The sequence below is a fragment of the Gossypium raimondii genome, chromosome 2 (assembly GCF_025698545.1).
Source record: "Gossypium raimondii isolate GPD5lz chromosome 2, ASM2569854v1, whole genome shotgun sequence".
NCBI lineage: Eukaryota > Viridiplantae > Streptophyta > Magnoliopsida > Malvales > Malvaceae > Gossypium > Gossypium raimondii.
Window position 1 is genome coordinate 44,328,352 of NC_068566.1, and position 23,007 is coordinate 44,351,358.

General features: G+C 33.0%; 4 protein-coding genes and 1 non-coding gene across 5 annotated transcripts; 4 read left to right on the plus strand and 1 right to left on the minus strand.

Annotated features, from left to right (window-relative positions):
* Nucleotides 1–4,925: 4,925 nt before the first annotated feature.
* On the plus strand, nucleotides 4,926–6,359 carry LOC105789033 (LOB domain-containing protein 12). Its single transcript, XM_012616230.2, has 2 exons — nucleotides 4,926–5,257; nucleotides 5,850–6,359. Exons 1-2 carry the CDS (start codon nucleotides 5,099–5,101, stop codon nucleotides 6,219–6,221), a joined length of 531 nt encoding a protein of 176 aa, XP_012471684.1. The 5' UTR covers nucleotides 4,926–5,098; the 3' UTR covers nucleotides 6,222–6,359.
* Nucleotides 6,360–12,736: 6,377 nt separating this feature from the next.
* LOC105789035 (uncharacterized) lies at nucleotides 12,737–15,065 on the plus strand. The gene is made up of 2 exons (XM_012616233.2): nucleotides 12,737–13,765; nucleotides 14,515–15,065. The coding sequence occupies exons 1-2, from the start codon at nucleotides 12,986–12,988 to the stop codon at nucleotides 14,728–14,730; spliced, it is 996 nt and encodes a 331-aa protein (XP_012471687.1). The 5' UTR covers nucleotides 12,737–12,985; the 3' UTR covers nucleotides 14,731–15,065.
* A 703-nt stretch (nucleotides 15,066–15,768) lies between these two features.
* On the plus strand, nucleotides 15,769–15,839 carry TRNAG-GCC (transfer RNA glycine (anticodon GCC)). Its single transcript has one exon. It is a non-coding gene; the product is annotated as a tRNA-Gly (tRNA).
* A 25-nt stretch (nucleotides 15,840–15,864) lies between these two features.
* On the plus strand, nucleotides 15,865–16,781 carry LOC105789036 (uncharacterized). Its single transcript, XM_012616234.2, has 2 exons — nucleotides 15,865–15,997; nucleotides 16,107–16,781. Exons 1-2 carry the CDS (start codon nucleotides 15,958–15,960, stop codon nucleotides 16,595–16,597), a joined length of 531 nt encoding a protein of 176 aa, XP_012471688.1. The 5' UTR covers nucleotides 15,865–15,957; the 3' UTR covers nucleotides 16,598–16,781.
* Nucleotides 16,782–17,673: 892 nt separating this feature from the next.
* On the minus strand, nucleotides 17,674–21,215 carry LOC105789034 (uncharacterized). The gene is made up of 10 exons (XM_012616231.2): nucleotides 20,779–21,215; nucleotides 20,525–20,610; nucleotides 19,939–20,005; nucleotides 19,673–19,815; nucleotides 19,450–19,498; nucleotides 19,225–19,362; nucleotides 19,021–19,101; nucleotides 18,693–18,869; nucleotides 18,191–18,277; nucleotides 17,674–18,079 (listed from the first exon to the last, which is right to left on the minus strand). Exons 1-10 carry the CDS (start codon nucleotides 21,037–21,039, stop codon nucleotides 18,017–18,019), a joined length of 1,152 nt encoding a protein of 383 aa, XP_012471685.1. The 5' UTR covers nucleotides 21,040–21,215; the 3' UTR covers nucleotides 17,674–18,016.
* Nucleotides 21,216–23,007: the final 1,792 nt, after the last annotated feature.

Genomic DNA, 23,007 nt, shown 5'->3' on the forward strand with positions numbered 1-23,007 from the left:
AAGGGTATCCATAGATCGAGTTAATGCAACGATAGGGGTTTTAATTAGAAAGAGATTTCAATTAATCAACCTAGAGTCAGTAGTTCTTACTCTCGAAAGAGATATTAACATAATTTAGGGATTTCTACGGATCAAGACACAAGTGAATAAATCGTTTAATTTAGATTCATAATAATAGGTGAAGCCTAGGTGGATATTTCCCTGGGTATTGTCTTTCTCATTGGTTATTTTCGATTATTTTCCTATTTCATTCTCTGTTGCGTTCTTAGATAAATTAATTTAATAAATTTAGATTAAAAACGATCACTCCAATTTATCGGCTTAATGATAGAAAAACAGTAATTACTAGTACTTTTAGTCCTCGTGGATACGATATTCCCTACTCACCACAGCTATATTATTGTTCGATAGGTGTGCTTGCCTTTGCCGTAATTATAGTTAGTTCAGTGACCATCATTTACATTTAAAATGTAGTTTCTCTACTTTTCCAGATTTAAAAATATTAATTTAATTGTTAACATGGTTAAAATTTTCATCGTAAATTTAAGTTTATTACATGATTGATATGAAAATTTTAATGATGTTAGGATCTAAGCTTTTAAATTATAATGATTCAAATCATTTTCTTACTTAAAAGAGCACAGTTATTTCCCAAATGAGAATGCGTAATTGTCTAGAGTTGCTTAAGGACACTTATTCTAATTCGTTGGTTGGACTTTGGACAATTTAACTTTTGTAGCCATCAATACTCAACAGTCAACGCTACTACCAAGGTTAGACCGGAACATGTTTGAGGAATTATTGACATTAGTTTACCTTTTTTAAGTTTTCTCATGAAGTAGGTATTTTTGTTGGTTTTGACTTTCGACCTTTAATTTGGAAGAAAACGCCAATTGCTTCTGCAATTTTTTAAAAGTCATTATTGCTAAAGAAATTAAGGGATGGCTATCTTGGAAAACATAGTTAAAAATGCTGAAAAGATGTTATACTTTTTTACACTTAAATAAACATGTATTCTGAGCCTTAATGCTTTAGCTTCTCCTAACCTTTAATTTCATACTACTTTGATTATAATTACATTTCTTATCTACGATTTCATCTGTACATGCAGTCCTAAACTCTACCATTTCAAAGGTAAAGACAAGACTTAGCACTGCAGCAAAGAATCCAAATTGCGTGCTCATTCATGTGCGTAATTACTGCTTATTAATTCCATGGCATCGAGTTTGATTATTACACTCTTGTTAATTACCATGCACACTTCATTTTGAATGGATCAGATGTATGTATCTGTGCTCGCCTTGGAAATCCAACACCACACACTGTTCAAGCAATTGAAAAATTTGCAGGTCAGTTGCGCTTTGAGATGTTCCCATTCTTAAAAAAGATTGCTTCTAGTCCCCACCGTCTTCTAGAATATTGAAAAATCATGCATAACACAAGAACCGAATCTTCCAAATCACCATCTTCATTTCATGTCCCGCATCGGAGCTTGCATGTTTTATAGGCCTCTAAAATTGTGAAAAAAGATGTCTGTTTCTCCTTTTTATGTTTTCCTTCATAAAATACTACAGTAAAAGATGTTTTACGAGTTTTTTTTATATTTATCTCTTTTAAAGTTCAACCTATTTATTTTAATTTGATATAATTAGTCAGTTCAATTTGTTAGAGTTAGTTTATGGTTAAGGTTAAAAAGTGTTTTTTTAAAGTCTGACCATATTTACTATTGCTGTTAAAAAGTACTGTATAACGAAGAGATAAAAAGATAACTTTATTGAAAAAAATTTTAATTCGGGTTAAAATCCCGATATAAAATCAAATTTATTTTACTAAATTATTTATTTGAAATCAAAATTCAAGTTGAAAATTGGTTTTAAAATCAATTCATTGTGGTGACGTGATATTTATTTCTGGAAAGGATGAATAGCATTTCTAAAAGTAGTAGGGGTTTGGAACTTGGAAGGAAGGCAGGCAAGAGCCGAATGCAGTGAATACGCGCTTTGAGGTGCTGCAATAAAAAGGAATTTGTGGAAACAAAAGACATAGACTTTGTTTATAAGAAAAGGTTCATAGGGCATGACAACTAGGGAAGTAGGAGAACATTAAAAAGGAGCTTGGTATCATGTGCAACACATTTAATGCAACATTAATCCTAGATAGGTTTTAGGGTTTCTCCTACAAATCTCTTTTCACTTTTAATTGTTCTTCAATCTTAGCTTCATGTCAGATCTCATTCATTGCTTCTACGTGTTGTGGCTGCTATTCATAATTATATATTCCCTTTTTTCCCCTTCAACTTGAATTTTCATTAGGAAAATAATGCATCAATCATCACAACGACACATTCATATATAACATGTTATGTAGTGTAAAGCAAGACAAGTTATAATTTTCTACAACAAGAAAAAGAAAACCTAAAAGATAAGGTATACTATATGGTCTCATTAGCATCAATTGTTTTCTTTTTTAAATCTTATTATTAGTCATCAAAATTAAGTGCACACGATTCATTAAAAGTATATTAGGAGTTATGTTGCATTCTGTCTCTTCTGTTTAAAAAATGAGTAAATTAGTCCTTATGTATTAGATCAAATAACAAATTGGTCTTTTCTGTTCAAAATTCCATCTACTTGTATCGTTAGAATAATAAAATAGTGGCATGCGGCGTGCTACATGTACTTCATGTTGACATACATGAGTCAATTTTTAATAGTAGAAATTAATGAAAATTTTAACATAAGGACTAGTTTGCTCTTTAATCTAATACATAGAGACTAATTTACTTGGTTTTTGATTAGAGAGGTAAAATGTTATCTGACTCCTAATAGATAAGTCCACATGATGCTTTTTTTTATTAGTTTTCTTATAATAAATATATATTTTTTTTGTCTTAATTTTAAATGTCACAAAGAGGTGGTTATTATATGCTTATAACAACCTTTATATTTAAATCTTTTAAAATTTCAAATTAAAAAAGCTATAATATGGGGGGGAAATGTTTGACTCTACAGGCAGGGTTAACGGGTTGACAAGTGTTCTATAGAGGTATTGTAAAACATTAAAAATAAATATTTAAGAAAAAAGAGAGATACATGTCAATTTTTTAATGATGCTTGTCGAATTAAAAAAGTACACTGCTGGTGTACCAAATACTAACCCTAATATTAATAACATTATTAATTAGTGAGACTTAAATTATATCTTCAATGAAATTTATGAATATAATTTCATTGATTAAAAATTAGCTTTATTTAATAAAAAGTTAGTCACTGTTTGTTATAAAAGGTAAAGATAAAATATAAAAAAATTAATTTTACAAGAAAAATGATTGTTATAATGAAATATTGTTATAGAGGGGTAATTGTATACTCTTTAGAGTTGTTTTACGAGCACAATATCAACAATTATGAGCTCGACATAATTTATATATAATCTTTAGAGTTGTTTTAAATATAAAAAATTATTGTATAAGCAATAGTTATAATGAAGTGAGGTCAAAGACTTTGAAGTATTGAGTCGATGAGTCTCTCAATAGGTTGGTATTTTTTTTTTTTGTTTGTCGGGTTCTATCTCCAAACTCTATAGAGAACTTGAATACTAGAGGCTAGACCTGTCCATGGGCCGGGTGGCCCGGCCCGACGGCCCGCCCGAAATATGGGAGGGTTCGAGTAAAAATATGGGCCCGAAATATGGGCTTAGGCAAAAAAACGAGGCCCGTTTAAAAAACGGGCCGGGAATAAATATATTTTTTTATTTTTATTTTTTATTTTTAAAATACTTTTAAAATATTTTTTTAATTTTTTATTTTTAAAATAAATTTTTAATGTTTATTAAAAAATGGGTCGGGCCGGGCTCGGGCAAAATTTTAGGCCCATATTTCTGGCCGGGCCAAAAAAATTCGGGCCCGGCCCAAACCCGGCCCGGCCCAAGGACAGGTCTACTAGAGGCTACCCGAAGAGAAAGAACTTTCCACACAAAATCAAAAAACAATACCTCAACCGGAGACAACACCGACCTATTAATTAACCCTTCAAATACTTCTTCAAACTAGATAGTAAACTCACCTAAACTCTAAAACTCTTAATTCAAATAAGATAAAGAATATAATGTGTTGGAATTGAATATTAAGTATAGGGGTGAGGTGCTAAACGCTCATTAATGGCAGCCAACATCGAGATTCGCAGGGTGAATGAAACGATGAGGGTGTGCGTATGAGAGAGAAGGAGAAATGCTGTGTATGTTTCCATGCATGTGAATGTACGCCAACAAACATTCATATGTAGCCCATTTCTCATAGCCTCGATCCGGTTTAAGATTTATATATTATTTTTAATTTGTTTTTAAGTTTAGAATTAAAAGTGATAATGTCAAATTCTTCTTCATTCTTTTTAAAAATATTATTATTATTTTTCAATTCCCAGTCTACACTAAAATTGCCCAAAACCAGGCACTCTTAAGAATGATTCTCTTCAACTCCATCATTATAATTATTTATCCGTATCTGTTAATCTATATTTCTCCTTGGGCATAAGTCTTTAAAAATACGCATCATTTATTTCTATAAATTTTGCTGTCTTACTGGGTTCGAGTATATAATTATAGAAGAGTCAAACATCAAGAACGTGGGAACTACACAACTGCACCTGCATGGATGACAACCTATCACGCGCCAAGGCGGTGGTCAACTCACACCCGTTTGTTCCCCCCATAAGACCTCACTACCCTTGTTAATATCATGAATATTTGTGCTATACAGGGACATGAGTGTAAATACAACACAGATATCTAGTGTTTTTTTTTTTCTTCACTTATATTAAAACGGGCCTCCCTTTCATCAAATTCGATCCCAAGACTTCAAAAATATTTTTAAAACCATTAAACATGTGGATTCATATTCCACATTAGGTGTGCAGTGATGGTGAAAGCACCCCCCATTCAACCATTATAAATAACCCCCCATTTTATTCTCCTGTCTCTTCAAAACTAAGCTTTTGAAGTTTCAAGTTTCTTCCTTCTTCATCAAAGAAACCCTTTTTTTTGGGGGGGGGGGATTTTGGTTTTTGGCTTTGGAGTATAAGAAAATAAAAGAAAACAGAAAATGGGGAGTGGTTCATCACCATGTGCGTCCTGCAAACTGCTAAGGCGGCGATGCGCAAAAGACTGCATCTTTGCGCCTTACTTCCCTTCGGATGATCCTCACAAGTTCGCCATTGTTCACAAAGTCTTCGGTGCCAGCAATGTTAGCAAAATGTTGCAGGTTTCTTTAACCTTCTCTTCCTTTCCCTCTTTCTTATGCATGCATGTTGTTGGAACTTTTGCTTCTTGTTTATTTCAAATGTTTTAGGTCGTATTAGTCATGAAAACCTGATTTGATTAACCTAATTTAAATCTGAATCAATCACAAAATTAGATAGTTTTATCTCTTTTAATTCAAGATTTCAACTCAAAATAATTCAAACCTAAATGAATGAAAAATAGTACAACGAAATCAAGGGCAAGAGAGATCTTGACCTCAAATTTTTTAAAAAAGTCCCTTTAGAAAATGAAAAAATATTCAATCAATACAATGATTTTAGCTTCTTAAAAATTATAATTCAATTTTTGACTTTCAAAAAATAAAAAATTTATAATTTCATTTTTAATTTAATTTTAAGTTAATATAATTTTAGAAAACTTAAAAAAATTATTACTTAAATTTGATCCCAAAATTTCAATTGAGCTGAACAAAAATAACCTAATCTCGAAATAACCCATAGTCAAATTGACCTGAAGTTGATTAGCAGATGGAAAAGTTTTTTTTTTTTTTTCTTTTTAAGTTAATGTGTATCTTCATTGTAAATCTGATATAGGAGCTGCCGGTTCAGCAGAGAGCAGATGCGGTAAGTAGTTTAGTATACGAAGCAAATGCAAGAGTGAGGGACCCTGTATACGGATGCGTTGGGGCCATATCCTACCTTCAAAACCAAGTGTCGCAATTGCAGATGCAGCTGGCGGTGGCTCAGACCGAGATACTTTGCATTCAAATGCAGCACCACCAGGAGGACTCGGCCTTGGCCTTGCCCACTCAAATGCAACACCATGATGATGATGATTACAAGCCTTTCCTTTTACCCACTACTCATAACTTAGATAACATCTCCCAATACATCAATTTCGCTTCTTCTAGCAATGTAATCCAAGACCCTGCTGCAACTGTCAAGAGAGAGTCTCTTTGGACTTAAATAAATAAAGTTAGCTCCTTTTGCCTTTCTAAAATGAAACCTTAATCCACGTTTTTTTTAATTTCTCTCCCATTTTTCTTTTTTGGTGGGAATATGTATGGTTTTTGTTTTGGGGCTTGCCCAAAATCATCCTCCAATATCCCTGCTTAATTAAAAGCATTGAGTTGGTATTATCATTAAATTAGATACTAATTTAAATACTCTTTAATCTTTATATATTATTTTGATTTTTAGAGTTTTTTTATATAAAAATAAATTTAAAATCTATTTATAAATATATGTTTTACATCAATAAAAGTCTCTAAGGAGAGAATATAAGTTTGAACCTTGGAGAAAATACTCTTGAAATGAACACTATAAATCTCAAACTATTAATTAATTCTAACAAAACCCTATTATCAAAAATATTTTTATTTTTACTATTTTATATAAAATCTACGAAAAATACTCAAATTCATTGTTTGAAGTTTAATATTTCACCACAACTACATTTAATTTTTGATTTTTTATAAATTATTATATACATAATTTTCACCAACGATGTGGCATAACATAGATATATAATGTTATTGGGATGTGGAAAGGGGAGATTAATTATGATGGAAGGGGTCAAACTTGCATGTGAGGCAACGAGAATATTAGGGTTTTAATTAGACTTTAGAAAGCTTCTCTTTCTTCACAAACACGCCATTAACTTATAATGGATGGTTTGTAATTTTGTTTGGTCTAAACCTATGGTTAATCCTTTTTCACTTTGACATTCATCGAAAACTATTGTGTATATTTGATTCAATCGATGTTTCACTAAAAGGTAAGACCACAACCACTCATCGCTAATATATTTTCCATAATTAATCACAAGAACAATATTTATAAAACTGAAATTAATGTCACCCATATCATGCAACCCTAACCCCAACAGGTTTGGATTTACTATCCGCCCCTTGCACAAAAGAGAAAATAGTAGTTTAGTTGTTTAAATATAACTATTAAGTTGGTTCATATATATAAACATATTTCACGTTTGATATCTAATCAATGTGGGACTAAACTTTCTATTTTCCTCAACATAATTCACAAGTGGTTTACTCTGAGCATCAATTTCTCATTCATCGCTCAATCATTTTGAGCATATGATATACCGTTTTAAAGATCTCATGGAGAGAAATACAAAACCATAGTTTTATGATTCAAATCTTCATTTTTACTAATCGAGAATATGCCTCAAAACTTCTAAAATATACATTTTTGAGACACTTGTATCAATATTGACCATTAAATATACTTGTTAAGTCCCATAATGATTTGCTTTTGAGATGACTAACTTCAATCAAATATAGAGATTTAACTACATGTTTTAACCATCTGGCTCTTTAAATAAAACTAACCAAGTTGGGTCAATTATAATTATTGTTTAATAAAATTCAAATTAGATTAAGATCAGTGATCTATATTAGAATCAAGAAATGGATTAGTATGTTTGGAGGAACACAACTAGTGGAATCCAAACTCAAGCTAAAATTTTATATTAGAGTTGAGGAAAAATTTTAATTGTAATTTTGAGAAAAATTAAATTACTTATTTTAAAAAAAATTATTATAGTTTTAATAGAATCAATAATTCCAAGCATTAAACTGGATATTTAAGTCAAAAATTAATTTAATTGAAACTGACTAATAATTAGAACAAATATATAGAAGAATTCACATGTTTACACAGGTGGTATTCAGAGTTACTGTTTTATGTAATACTTTCACACTATATATGTATATGTATATACTTTTTTATATACAATATATACAGTAAGAGATGGGGTCACACGGTTTGAATCCGTCGTAAACGAGTGTCTAACAAGAGTTTTAATCATCACTTCATTCAAGTGCATATGTATATACTTTGGCACCATATATATATATGCTAAAACTTTCATTAACCTACTGTTACTGACATGGGGAGATATAATTATGAAGTACTCTCTTTATAAAGAAAGCTTAAATATATTTAATACTATATGATATATAAATATTTGAGCATATGCTTAACTGTTTGTTAGTGCATTGGATTAGGATTTACCTGATATCGGCTCATCAACCTTATTGCAAAATAGATTTTTGGACGTGTGGATAACATAACATGCATGAGGCTGTTGGGAAATGTGTTTATATTGCAGTAAACATGTAATTGTTTTCTATGTATTTGAGCGATGAATAAATAAATAAAGTTAATTTCACATTTCACTATTATATCTTTTGTGTTTCTATCTTTCATGTTTTGCATACATAGTGAAATTGTGACAAGTAAATATTAGTTCATTGATTGTCTGAGTTCAAACTAATGATAAGTGGCATTGTAAGAATGTTTACATTGCGAGAAAGACAACTTATTTCAGTAGATAATATAAACGAGTCCATAATCCCATAAAAGAATCAAAGTGAGTATTTGATTCAAATACTCGGAAAGCTTTTATGCCATCTACAATTCCAATTAGGGAGATGACTAGTCTTGTGTAGCATCCCAAAAATTTTTGGAGTCTTGAACAGTGATAAATATACAATAAATTTGTCAAAATTTTGAGAAAAGTCAGAAATTGGAGATTTAAAGAGCTATGAGACATAAAAGATAGGTGCCTAAGATATTTGGAAAAGTATAAATATTAATATAAATTTATTTGGGGAAACGATTAAATTAATGGAAAGTATTGGGACAAGGTAAGAAAATTGGGTGTTGAAGGATTAAATTAAATTGATGAAAAATGAAGAGAGACTAGAGGTGAAAATATACCAAAGGAGATAGGACACATGGGTGTTATTATAGACAAAGTGAAAGGGTAAAATGATAAAAGAATTAAAAAGATAATTATGAAAAGTAATGATTTAATTGTAATTAAGTGGAAAGGGCAAGATAGTAAATAATATAAAAAGATATTTTTGTATAGATAAATTGATGGAAGAAACTAGAGAAATGGAGAAAAGAAAGGATGAAATGATTATAAAAGGCCATTAAGCCATGGTACTTCATGTCTGCCACCATTTTCCCACCATTTCAACTTTTATTTTTCTTTTAATTTAGTCCCTTTCACCAAATACAAATCAATTAAGCTGGTTTCTTCTAAATTTCTTCAAGATTAGTGAGTAAAATTAGTAGAGCAGTGTAGTAATTACCCAATTGTTAAAAGAAATGCATCCATAATTGTCTCGGAGGAGAGAGAAAATAACAATTAGTGTTGAATACTAGTGATTAAGAAAAAGTGAAGGGAAGTGAGAAACAAGTAGAGAAATAAGGCAAATGAGGAGCTAAAGGAGGAAGAAGAGGAAGAAAGCTTGATTCCATATTTTGAGTTGTAACTACAACTAGATTCTTACTTGTTCTGAATATGAAGTTAATTGTTAGAATGAATATAATTTTAATATGGTATTTAATTACAAATTTATAAGTTGAATAAGTGAAGAATAAGGCTTGATAATGATTAAATATAATAAATAATGAATTGATTGTATTTATTAAGTAATATATGATAAAGAAATTGAAAGAGATGTGAGAAAAGATTTAGAGTGCAAAAAAAAACTAAATTATAGAGGATGTAAAAGTTGATGGAACTATATATTTATGTAAGTAAATGTGAAGAGAAATATCTGAAATAATGATATGTGAAATAATGTACGATATTTGATTAAAAAATTGAAAGACAAGGATTAGTGTGTTAAAAGCGTAAAATAACATGAAAAGAAAGAATTAATAAAGATTAGTGATGAATTATGGAAATTATATTAATTGGTGAAACATGTTACATGTATTAAAAGAATTATGAATTCTATTTGTGGATTTGATGCCTCAAGGACAAAATTTAGAAGAAAAAATGAAATTGACATGTGAATGTGATAAGAAATTATGGTGGAATATGGAAGTTAAATAGATAAATGAAATATGTTATATCTGAAATTGAAAGAAAAGGATGTTGTTACATGAGATGTCATGATGAGGTATAAATTGTAAAATAAGTAAAAGTGATAGGTGAAATGTATAATAAGAATTATTAGTGGAATTATGGAAGATTATTCAATATCGAGACAAGTTACATGTGTTAATGAAAAAGGAAGATATAATTATACGAAGTATTGTTATAAGGATTAAATGGTAAAAAGTGTAAAAGTGACATGTGCATATTATGACTTGCCCAAGTAGACTAGATAAGAACTATTGGGATATTAGTGGCATGCCATTAAGGAACCTTAGTGCGCTCTCTGATTATTAGCACGTTAGTGCTCTCTGATTATTAGCACATTAGTGTTCATCGATTAGCACATTTGAGCTCTCTGTTCATCCGTTTCGGCGATGTTCTATTCTGTTCTGTATATCCTGTGTGTTCTATTAAGTCTATTGGGCCTCTGAAAAAGGTACAAAACGATTTAGCGATTATTGAATTATATAGATTATATGTGTTGAAAAGTGAGAAAAAAAATGATTGAAATAAGTAAAGTAAATTATTAGAAATTTTAGCTTAATGGAGTAAATGAGAATTTAAAGCAAATCATGTGATTCTAGTATTATATGGATGTTAATTAAATCAATATGTTTAGTTGGTGTTTAATGAGTAAATAATAAATGTGGACCTAATTGTAAGAATAAGTGAATTGATTGGTAAATTATGTATGATGAATACAAACAAGTCATTTAAATGTTTCTATGTAGTAAAAATAAATAAGTTATAAGTTATAATATAGATTATGATCTAAATATTAGTTGTACTTACTAAGCTAGCAATAGCTTAACCCGTGTTCATACGCGTAGGTTAAAAGTAGAGGAAAATGATTTTTGAAGATTGAAGACACCTCATCTCATCACATCAGTGGATCCGAGAAAGGGCAAATTATCCCTTGAATTTCAAATTTAAACATGATTATTGAAATCCACACAGTCACGTTCCCTATTTTTCACAATGGCCTTTCTTTCACTTTAGTATATTGTTCTAAATGTAAGAATGGTAAAAAAATTTATTTCGACTTATCTCGAACATCAATAATTAATATACTAGAACAACGAAACTAATATGTACAAATTATAATGTTATTTTTATTTAGAACTTATTATTAGAGTTTCTGAAAACCAATGTAGCACTTCTATACTTGATCCGGTAATCAGGTTGGGTTTAGGGGTGTTACATCTTGGCTATCAGAGCAGTTGGCTCCACGAGTAGGGGTGTGCAAAATTCGGGTAAAATCAAAAAAATTAATAAATAAAATTATAATATATAAATAGGCCCACTATTCACCTAAACCCAATCCAAACCCAAGTATCCAACTCAATCATAAAAATTACAAATAATTTAATAAATAAAAATAATTTAATTTCAAGACTTATGTAATGTTAGTGATTCAAAGACTTATGTAATGTTTTTAATTATGTAGTGATTCAATTCGGTTAATTCGGGTAATTCAGTTAATTCGGTTAATTTTTAACCAAAAAAAAACATATAATTTTTGGTTAATTCGGTTAACCGACCGAATTAACCGAAAAAATTTCGGTTCGATTAACGGTTAAAAATTTTGAAAGGTCGGTTAATTCGGTTAATGTTATTTCGGGTCGTTTAACCGATTGAACACCCCTATCCACGAGTAGAGACACAGATGTACTCATTGGAAGAATGATATATTGGATTGGACCCAAGTTGAATTAATTTTGAATCTGTTTGTGAATTGATTCACTTGTGACGTTCATGGTGTGACTTACCTAAATCATGAGTTAGCCACTAACCATGCGTATATAACTCATGTGCTTTGATATAAGTGGAGACTTATGCTTGAGTTGATAGTCGGTATGTTGGGTACATGACTTGTGTATGGCATGACTTTATTAGTAACAATGAAATTCAAACTTCAAAATCGAAAAATTCAAATTTAAAACAATTCAGAATTCAACTTCGCGGCTTAATTAAGTCCTAGTTTAAGAATACTTTTCAAAAATACTTTTGGAAAAAGAAATCACTTTTGAAACAAAAATATTTCTAAACAAACTATTTTTGTAGAGAAAAGTGCTTACATCAAACCAAAAATTAACCTAAAAACACCTTTTGTGACCCTAAAAAATACCCTTTTTTCCAAAAGCATTTTTAAGGAGTATTCTTAAACTAGCTAACAACAAAAAGAAGCAAAGGGAGGGACATCCTCAAACCCCGTGTCTTTGCCCAATGAATTTTCTGGTCAAAGTTATTACACGATGGACCTAAAATGTTTTGGTCAAAATTAACTGCTAAATTATCAATTTTATCTTGTTTTACTTTAAAAAAATTTGAGGTCCAATAAAAAGGTATGAAGTGTTATGTTTTCATTAGAAACTATCCTGTTTTGAGAAAAAATTGAAAATTTTCCCAATTATGACTTTTAGCAAAAAGAAAAGAAAAAAGAAGAGGACTAATTGAGAAAAAAGGATGTAATTAGAGGACTAATTTTGGATTTAAGCCAAAACAAAATCAAAATCTTTTATTCAAATCGCTCTGCTTTGACAAAAACATTAAAATTGAAAAGGAACCCCAAATTCTTGGAACCCTAAGGCGACTTGTCCAACTTCATCTCTGACTTTTAGAGCTTCAAATTATCCCCCAGTAATAATAAGAACCTTTAAAAACAAAGCCCTTTTTCTATCTTTTCTTTCTATTCCCGCATCTCTTAGAATTATTCCATTAAGTCTTAATCTTTCAATTTAGAAGAATAAATCTTTGAATGATTCCTTCATTCCAATAAAAAAAAAAACCCAAATCTTTGTTTTTGATGTCAACAGAAGCTGCCACAACAAATTTCCAAAGTTCAGATTTCCAGCCGGTGGCACAGCCGCCGGATTTCCGGCCGGAGGTGACTGTCAGTCCCCATGACGGGCTCCGCTTTTGGCAGTTCATGATTGCTGGCTCCATAGCCGGCTGCGTTGAGCATATGGCTATGTTCCCAGTTGACACCGTTAAAACCCATATGCAAGCTCTCGGGTCTTGCCCCATAAAATCAGTGGGTGTACATCACGCGCTCCGTTCCATCCTCAAATCGGAAGGCGTACCGGGGTTATACCGGGGAATAGGGGCAATGGGTCTCGGGGCGGGTCCGGCCCATGCCGTTTATTTCTCCGTGTACGAAGTTTGCAAGAAGTATTTCTCGGGTGGGGACCCGAATAACTCCGCTGCTCATGCGGTTTCCGGCGTTTTCGCGACGGTCGCGAGCGACGCCGTTTTCACCCCTATGGATATGGTGAAGCAACGATTACAGTTGGGCAACAGTGCTACTTACAGAGGGGTTTTGGATTGCGTTAGGAGAGTGTTGAAAGAGGAAGGTTTTGGGGCGTTTTATGCTTCCTACAGGACGACGGTGGTCATGAATGCGCCGTTCACGGCCGTTCATTTCGCCACTTACGAGGCGGCGAAAAGGGGTTTGATTGAGATTTCACCGGAGAGTGCGAGTGACGAGCGGGTCATTGTGCATGCTACGGCTGGTGCCCTTGCCGGAGCTTCAGCTGCCGTTGTCACTACGCCGCTTGATGTAGTTAAAACTCAGCTGCAATGTCAGGTAAGTCAAGGCCCATTTTTCTTACTTGCTGGATTTTTGCTAAAGCTTTAATCTGTTTATGCAATGCTTTTAGGTTTAAAACTTTTTGAGGATTCAATTAGAAGGATTTAAAGTTTGGGATCAATTTAAAGCATGGTTCTTAGTTTGAGGACATTTGCTGTAATTAACCCATTTGAAGATTGTTAATGCTTTTGTTATCTTGATTTAAACCTTACAAATCCTCCATTTTTAATCCCTCTAAATTTAGAAACATGCATTTCAATCCCGATGCCAACTTTTTTACATTAATTCTGTTGTATAAGATGTGATGATGTGGCATATAGACATTTGCAATTTTCTTCTTAAAAAAGAATTACATGAAACTGGGATTACACTTTGTCCCTATCTCTCTCTAATAGTAGAATGACAATCAAGAGGAAAAATGTTATTTGTCGTTCTTTTATTAAAAAGGGATGAAGATACCTGAAATCACAGTTTATTTCACATTTTAGAAAGATAGAAAAGTATAACATTTGTCAAACTATACATTTCGAGAAGTATATGATGAAATTAGAATAGAGGATTCAAATCGGCCTATAGGGACCTTGTATGCAATTTTAAGTATCTAGCGTTGCTTCTATACAATTTACTAAAGCATGCTTTCCCTTGTATACAATACATGTGCATTTAAGTGCTTGCTCCATCTTGTTTCATGTTAACATCCATGAATGTGTATTGTTGATTCAATTATGCAAAATGTATTACGGCAGGGTGTATGCGGATGCGATCGGTTCAAGAGTAGTTCTATCAGCGACGTGATTAAAACGATAGTGAAAAAGGACGGATACAAAGGCCTCATGAGAGGATGGATTCCTCGAATGTTTTTCCACGCCCCTGCCGCCGCGATCTGCTGGTCTACATACGAGGCCGCTAAAACGTTCTTCCAAGAACTCAATGCTAGCAGAGAGAGTGGCAGTGTCACCTGAAATACCTTACGACTTTATGGCCAATGTATTATGCAGTTGCGTGACCGGCATCGTAAGGTACGGCGGAAAGGTGTCGGGTTCACACAGTGGTGGTGGAGGCCTGGAGAGGTGAGGAGGCATTGTCAATGGTGGCACCCAAAGGGTGTATACTCTGCAATTTATTGTAATTAATTGAATGATAATAAAGGTTTGGAGTCATTTCCTAGCCAGTTATTTTTGTTAAATCATCATCTGAGATCTTTTTTTTTTCTTTTGTTTTTGGTTTCATGAAATGCAAGGCTTTGATTTTTATACCCAAAAGATTAAAAACATTATGATGTTTTTGCTTTTAGTTTTACATATGTGGTTTTTATTTTAGTATTTCTTTTCTATTTTTGTAAAGTAAAATTATAAATTAATTCTAAATTTTACATCTTAAGTATTTAATATAAGTTTTTATAAAACCATGTTATCGTAATTTATAGAATCTAAATTCATATATCAAAAGAGATTTAGTAATCAAATTTAAGGAATAAAAATAATTAGTGCGGATTTTGTAGCAACTAATTTTTAACAACACATACGTTGCATGTGATTTTATGTATTTAGTTTTTATAATCAATTTTTAAATAAATATATATATTTTTTTGTTATAATAGAGGATTCAAATTCGGCTATATGTACACTCCATGAGAATTGATTTCCTCCATTATTCACCACCAAAGTAATCAACTTTTCATCCCGTCTTAAATGGGGTGAATTGATCAACACCGTCATAAACTTCACCTTATTCAAGCTTTACATCAAAAGATGTAAATGCACCATTTTAAATATCTTTAAAAGTGTTACATATACTATTGCTCTAATTTATTTTGGATTAGAACAATTTCAATTAGGTCGTTTTGTAATTTAAAATTAATTTCGAGTTTATATCGATTTTTATTTTAGAAATTGTGAAGTTGGTATAGTTTTGAGTTCTGCACATTCTGGATTCGTATAATTTTGAGAGTCAATGTTAAATTAATCTAGTAATAGCTAATCAAAAATCTTTAGCAAGCAGCACCAGTGGTCTAGTGGTAGAATAGTACCCTGCCACGGTACAGACCCGGGTTCGATTCCCGGCTGGTGCATCCTTTTATTGTTTCCTTTTAAATCCAATGTTTACTGCATTTATTTGACGAATCCTTTTTATTCAGAGGGCCTGTCTTTCTGGTTCCGGATCTCTCTGTATTTGCTTCCCAGCCTACAATGAACGCCATCCCCACCTCTCCTGTCGATTTCATTCAAGGTATTATTTATTTTAAGGTTTTTTTTTTTTACAATTTTAAAAAATTTTGTCTAAATTTCCCCATTTTCAAAACTGTTGCTTGCCTATGCACGCGAAAATTTTTGTGCAGAGAGTAACAATGGCAATGGCAGCGACTCCGATACCAGTCACGATGACGCGCCTGAATACTACCAGCCGATCTCAGCCGTGGATGGTGATGATGACGACGACGACGATGAGGATCGAGAAAGTTTCGATGATCAAGTCAATTCAGATGAAGAACACCACCATCGTAACCTAACGAGTGGTTACGTCAATCGAGTGGAGAACGGGATCTCTTCTCTTCACGTAGGCAGCGTCGCTACGGAGCAAGAAGAAGAGGAAGAGGAAGAGAGGAGGAGAGAGGCGTCTGATACGGCGATAAGGAGGGCGTTTAGGGAAGAGGAGAGGCGGAGAAACGCGCCGTTAACGGCGGAGAATGCTATGAGAGTGAGGGAAGCGATGCGTGGGGTTGCGTTCGCTGGATTGACTCCTGATTGGGCCAATCAAATTCCCGAGGACCGGTGGATCGATCAGCTTCGGCGGTTGAGGCAACCGCAACGCCCTTCCAGTACGGTTTAAAACCCTCTTTCCTAGATTTTGGGTCAATTTCAATGCTTTTTTGTTCTTTTTGAAATTTGGACAAATCTCTGGCAAATTATAGATCTTTATCTGTCCTTTTGGCAAAACATCAGCGTTAAAGAACAATTGCTCAGTTGGATCAATTCTGTTCTAAAAGAAATTTCAAAAATCGATTGCATGATCAGTCTCAAACTTTAACCTACTAAACCATTAAGCCGTCCATTAAATATGTTGAATTGAAAATTTTTTTCCCCTTTTTTCTCTTGTTGATTCGGCTTGTGATTAAAATTTTATATTATATATTTAAAAAGAACAATTATTATGTCTATTATTGTTTCAAAATTTTACCATCAAGTATCTTTAAATAAGGGTGTAAATGAGATGATGCTTGTAAGCTATTTTAATCAAGTTTATTCAGACTGATAGCGCGGAGGTTGTTCAAGTTATTTAGGTAACTTTTTTAAGATCATCTAATTCAGTACTTACGAGACGAATTCAATAAATATTGTCGACAATGGTGTTATGGGAAATAATATATACGGCTCAAAAAAAGAGTATAGAAGTTGATTGCATTGCTAAATTGACTTTTAACAAGAGTGTTAATTGTTGATAGTTTAATATAACTATTGTTATTATTTATCCTTTTCACCAAAAATAAACAAAAAATTATAATTATTGAGTTGAGTGTAAGCAACTCATGCCATCAATTAAGCCATATTCGATTCACACAATTTACATGTCTAATCAATTGTTTCATTTTAATATATTTTTACTTTATTTTATAAAAAGAGTTTAAGTAAAAATGATTTAAATTTGAGTACAAAATTAATAAATAAATTTAAGTAGTTTGATTAGGAGTTGAGCAAAGCTTAAATTTTGAAATTGTTTGGATCAAATCAAACTCGAGTTTTCACCATTCAGATTTAGCTTTGCTCAATTACACTCGTATCTTTAAATTACATTAAAATAATAAATAATAAATAAAATTAGACTCGTTTGTTTTAGGGTATAACAGATCCAGTTAAACTGTTTTAACAGTCATAATTAACCATTCTAACCAACTTAACCGACAACTATAAGTTGAACCATTTTGTTCACTCCTCGAAAAACATAATATCCCCCAAAAATTATATTTATACAGTGAATGAGTCGTGGCTTAAGAGATGGGTTGGGAAATTGAATAGCAGAATGTAGGCACTGCAGTTGAAACGATGAATGACACAGGAGTGTTGTTTACTTGGCCTATTTCTTTCTAATGAAACAATGCTGGCAAAAACACACACATAGAGACAACTGACACCATCATTACAAGCTAGATTTGCAATATGTCTGGTCATAAAACCTCAAAACTTCCAAGTTGCATCAACACATCATTCAATATGAATGGTGGAGTAGCCACAAGTAATAAAAAAACACTCCTCAAGCACCAATGTTCTCAATCTCAGCACTTTTATCCATTCTCTTCACAATGCCAGCTATGACCTGATACAAGACCCCAAAACAAAACTCAAACCAATGAGAATGAATGCCTCGAGAGAGAGAAGAAGAAGCTTGTACTAAAGCAGTCTATAAGATTTTTTTTTTTTTTTTTACCTTTCCAGGCCCCAATTCATAACTCTTTTTCAGCCCTTTGGTCAGCAAAGTTTTCACCGTGGTTTCCCACTGAACAGGAGAAGTCACCTGCAATTCCAACCATTAGCTTAAATAGCTATTCTTAGCCCATGTGATGCAGGAACATATTATGGACTGCTAAAATTATAAGATATATTACGATTTAAATTTAGGGCTAGATTTATCAGGTTTTCTTTTTGCAAGAAAGCCTGGGTTTTTAATAGAGAGAAACTACAGGTCTTGCACAATCCTACGGATTAGTAGAGTTCCAACTTCTTTCTATTCATTTTCAGGCCAACAACATTAGCATTTTTTTTTTCAATTGATAGAGAGAAACTATAGGTTTTTCACAACCCTACAATTTCTAGAGTTCCAACTTCTTTCTACTTATTTTCAGCTTTAATTCTATTGTTTCACGGCTTTTTTTCTCCCTAAACACACCACCAAGGAGGAGTAGAAAAAAATGGGTATGAAGCAAGCTTACTTGACGTGCTAGTATTTTCTTTATAGTCTCAGGATCTCCATGAGGCTGAACATCGACATTTGATATGACAGGTATTCTTGGAGTTCTAATCTGGGTTGCTGCCAATGCAGCCTCCAATCTTGAAACTGCTGGGTCCATGAAACTAGTGTGAAAAGCACCAGCAACAGCTAAACGAACCTACAAAAGGGGAGAACTATGTTATCACTAGCAGTCAGATTGTAGCTTAGATGTCCACATTAGCACAAAAAGGAAATGTATCAATTTACAATCAATCAAGGTAAATGCTGAAGGATCACATTTTTAGATAGAAAATGACAAAGAGAACTACCGTCATCCGAGCCTTGAATGACTTTGCTTTAGCTTCCACTGCTTCCACTCCTTTGAGACCCCCAGATACTGCATAATTTCCCTGCCAAAGAAAACACATTTTCAGTACTAAAGTCAACGCATATCTGGTCTCCTAATTAGCATTATACCAAGCATGACACAGTTCATTTGATCAACGAGACATAAATGAATCTTATATCCTTACAGGACACAAGTAATTCGCAATCTGCACTTTATCAGCTACATCAACTTCTTGGTTGGCAGCATCACACAATTGCTGAACCTTCTCCGAATCAAGTCCTATGATACTGACCATAGCACTTTTAGCAGCATCTGCAGCTTCCTAAAAGTAGAAAGAACGATGATTACCAGCAGGAATCATAAAATCATCCACACTACAAAGCACTATTAAACAGAAACAGATCATTACCTGCATCGCTTCTCCTCTTAGTTTGACAAGCTTGAGTCCATCCTCGAAGCTTTATACATGAAATCAAATTCACAGGGAAAAGAGCATCAATCATATGTTTCTTCTAGTTTTACATACTAACTAAAAAATTAGCAGACAGGTGATGGTAACTTCTCTAAGCTTTAAACATGGAAATACAACTTTGGACATTGACTTAGTCATTACGGTATACATAAACACTCACCTAAAAGCCCCAGCAAAAGCTAGTGCAGTATATTCACCCAAGCTGAGACCACAAGTGACATCAACAGAATCAATAATCTGCGGGCCTCCATCACGGGCACGAAGCAGCTCCACAGCAGCTAGACTTGTGACATAAATAGCAGGCTGCAAATATGAAGATAACACTAATTTATTGCTCTCTCTTGACAGAATAAATTGTAGTAAATACAACATTGGTAACAGAACATTTATAAGGACGGATGGCAACCAAATGAGAATGCAAGGTACCTGGCTTATGACAGTTGAATCTAACTTTTCCTTGGGACCATTGATGCAAAGATCTAGAAGATCAAAACTGCATGCAGATGGAACATGGTTAAACTATAAAGACGATTTTAAAAAAAGGGGATAGCAAATTAAGGATTAAATTTTGGTCTTTTCATCCCTATTCCATAAACAATTTTAAAATTTACTCTCTGTACTTTTAACTTGGCATAATTTTATCTCCTACTCTTATTAATGTTTTGCTTTAGTCCAAATCACTAATTCCCTTAAATATACCATTAGTTGGCTAATATGAAATTTAAAAAGAATTGAAACTTGAAAATCGAAATTTGTAAAATTATAGTCATCAGAATAGTTATTTTCTACTAATTTATCATTTAAAAAGAAAAATCAATCTCAACCTCATAATTTGATTCCTTTTTTTCAATTTCACATCAATCAATAGATTTTAGTGATTTGGACGGGAGCATGACATTAGTAATAGTAAGAGAACCAAATTATTCCAAGTTAAAATATAGGGACTAAATCTCCAAAATTGAGTATAGTACAAGGACGAAAACCATAAATTGACCACTAAATTTCTGTGTACCCTAATATATTATTTGCCTTCTTATACAATTCTGCAGCAGCAGGCACAGCCTCAGCTTCTTTTCCCATTCCAACGGCTTGAGCGCCCTGAAATTCTCATGGTGTACATTGGAACTAATAAGAAGGCAACGAAACAGATTCATCCAGGTAAAATCCAAAAAAAAAAAATGGAAGTAAAAGCCTTTAACATGGGAATGAATAAATTTAGCTTAGCTGAGCCTGCCCAATCCAAAATTGATGGAATAAGTAACTAACCTGACCGGGAAAGAGGAAGGCGGAGGTGGGCTTGTAATCAGCGAACAAGGCATCATCGACGACAGTTTGGGATCCAACGGAGACACTCATGAAAACCCTAGATCTTGAGGGGTTGTTGAGGCGGAGGAAGCATCTAGAAGGAAGAGGTCCATTGGAGCGAAACGAAGAAAGGGGAGAAGGGAGAGCGAGGGAAGCGGAGGCGGCAGACATTGTGAAGAGCGACTGGGAATGAGCGGAAGAAGCAAGGCGGAGACTGTGCATGCCAATTGTTTGATATTTTTTCTATGTTAAATAAATACGTTTTGTGTTAATGTTGGCGGAGATAACGAAGGTAGACGTTGGAGATTGGCTTAAAAATCAAAGAAACCGCCCATCTGCCACTGCCTACTCACCAACATAATTACTACCCAAGTAGAAATATCTATTAATAAATTTTAACAAATAACTTCAAAATGGACTCATGTTTTAGATGTCGAGCTTGCTAGATTGTTATAAAGGGAATTATTAGGAAGGACCTTGGGCAATCAAGGCAGATTAAGCAAGATAATTGTTTAGTATTTTCCGTATGTCCTTCAGATGGTGTGATCTGTCTATTTATATGATAGGATATTGTTTATCGATAAGACAAGTTAGGAAGACTCTATGCATGTAAACACGTTCCCTGCTCTAGTTTAGACACGTGTCTTCATAGTTCTAAGTTCATGCAACCTTGCAATACAATGACCAAGTTTGATTTGTCAACTTGCTAACTTACCCTGTGGGCTTAACACTTAGGTCAAGCTTACGAGCTCTTTAAGGTCCAGCCAAGGCCCAAACCTACTCCGTGAGCTTAGCGCTTGGGTCAAGCCTGCGAACTCCGATCCAAGCCCAAACTTAAGACAAATTTGGGCCAATAATAATAATAATCATCCTAACAACAACAAATTAGTATAGTCAGATAGGTAATCAATGGTCATGTACCAAGTAGCCCTTTCAACAATCTAAACATTGAATATAAATACTTAGGTACAATTTCATCCCTAGCAACTAGATTCTTTATCCTCTCACCTCTTGAAACTAGTAGATTTAAGCACCGAATCACACCCTATAATATAAACTCTGATACTCTCAAACCTTGCATCAGTATTGTAAGAATTTGTTACCCTTCAAATTCGATATGATATCTTCCACAATAGACTCTCGAGCCTAATTCATCACACATACAAATAATAATAATAATAATAATAATAATAATCAACAATCCATTTTATCTTATAAGATTTTAGTTTAATGATGAAGTTGATGTTTTAAAAATTTCGTGATTTTATGTTTGTGTGGTTTTCCTTCAAATATATTTTAATTACAATTAGTTAAACTTTAATTGTCGAATTAAATATATTTTAATTAAAATTAGTTATATTTAACTGTAGAATTAAATTTTTAGATAAATGCTTGTAATGATATAATTCTTGGACAAAATTAATTCAATATTCAAGAAGTGGACGAATATTTTATTTGCCTTGCTCGGAAAGCTCTCACGGTTAATTATGCCATTATTGGGTTACAATGTAGGCACCCCATGTGGATGCGTGTTGAAAATTCAACCAACCCAAATTTGCACCCATTGGGCAAGCTTTTTGAGAAGCCCTTCCAAGATTGCGCCCATGGCTGTTCAACTTGCCCATCACTTCATCACCATTCATCAAAAATCCATTCTCCACCATGAAAGTTGAAGAGACAGAAAAAAAACTCATTTTGGTTTTTCTTTCCTTTTAGATAGAAACCACATGCCAGTGCCTCCCACCCAAATCAATTTCATAATTGGATCAGTAATTTGTGACTAACCACCTACCTTTTGTTTCTGTATCCAATACGAAAATTTTAGAATATACATATAAAATAATATTATTTAATTAAAATATGCTTATGATTATTTTTAGGAATTTAATTTCTTAATTATTTAAATTTTAAAATTTAGGTCTAATTGTTAATATTGTTTTTTTGTTTGTTAAATTTAAATAATTAATAATATTTAGCCTAGAGAGTTGAGATGGTAAGGGACAAGGAAGAGAGCCCCCAAATAAGAGAGAGAGCTGAGAGAGAGTCTATTGGCCATGCAAGGGCAATGGTTTATATATCCCGAGTTAGGATTCCGAGATATCATGTGTCACCATGCTATAGGTGACTAAGGGTGGATAAGTCAATCAATTTTGCCACAGCAAACTTAAGTAGAGTGATCGAGGTGGCAAT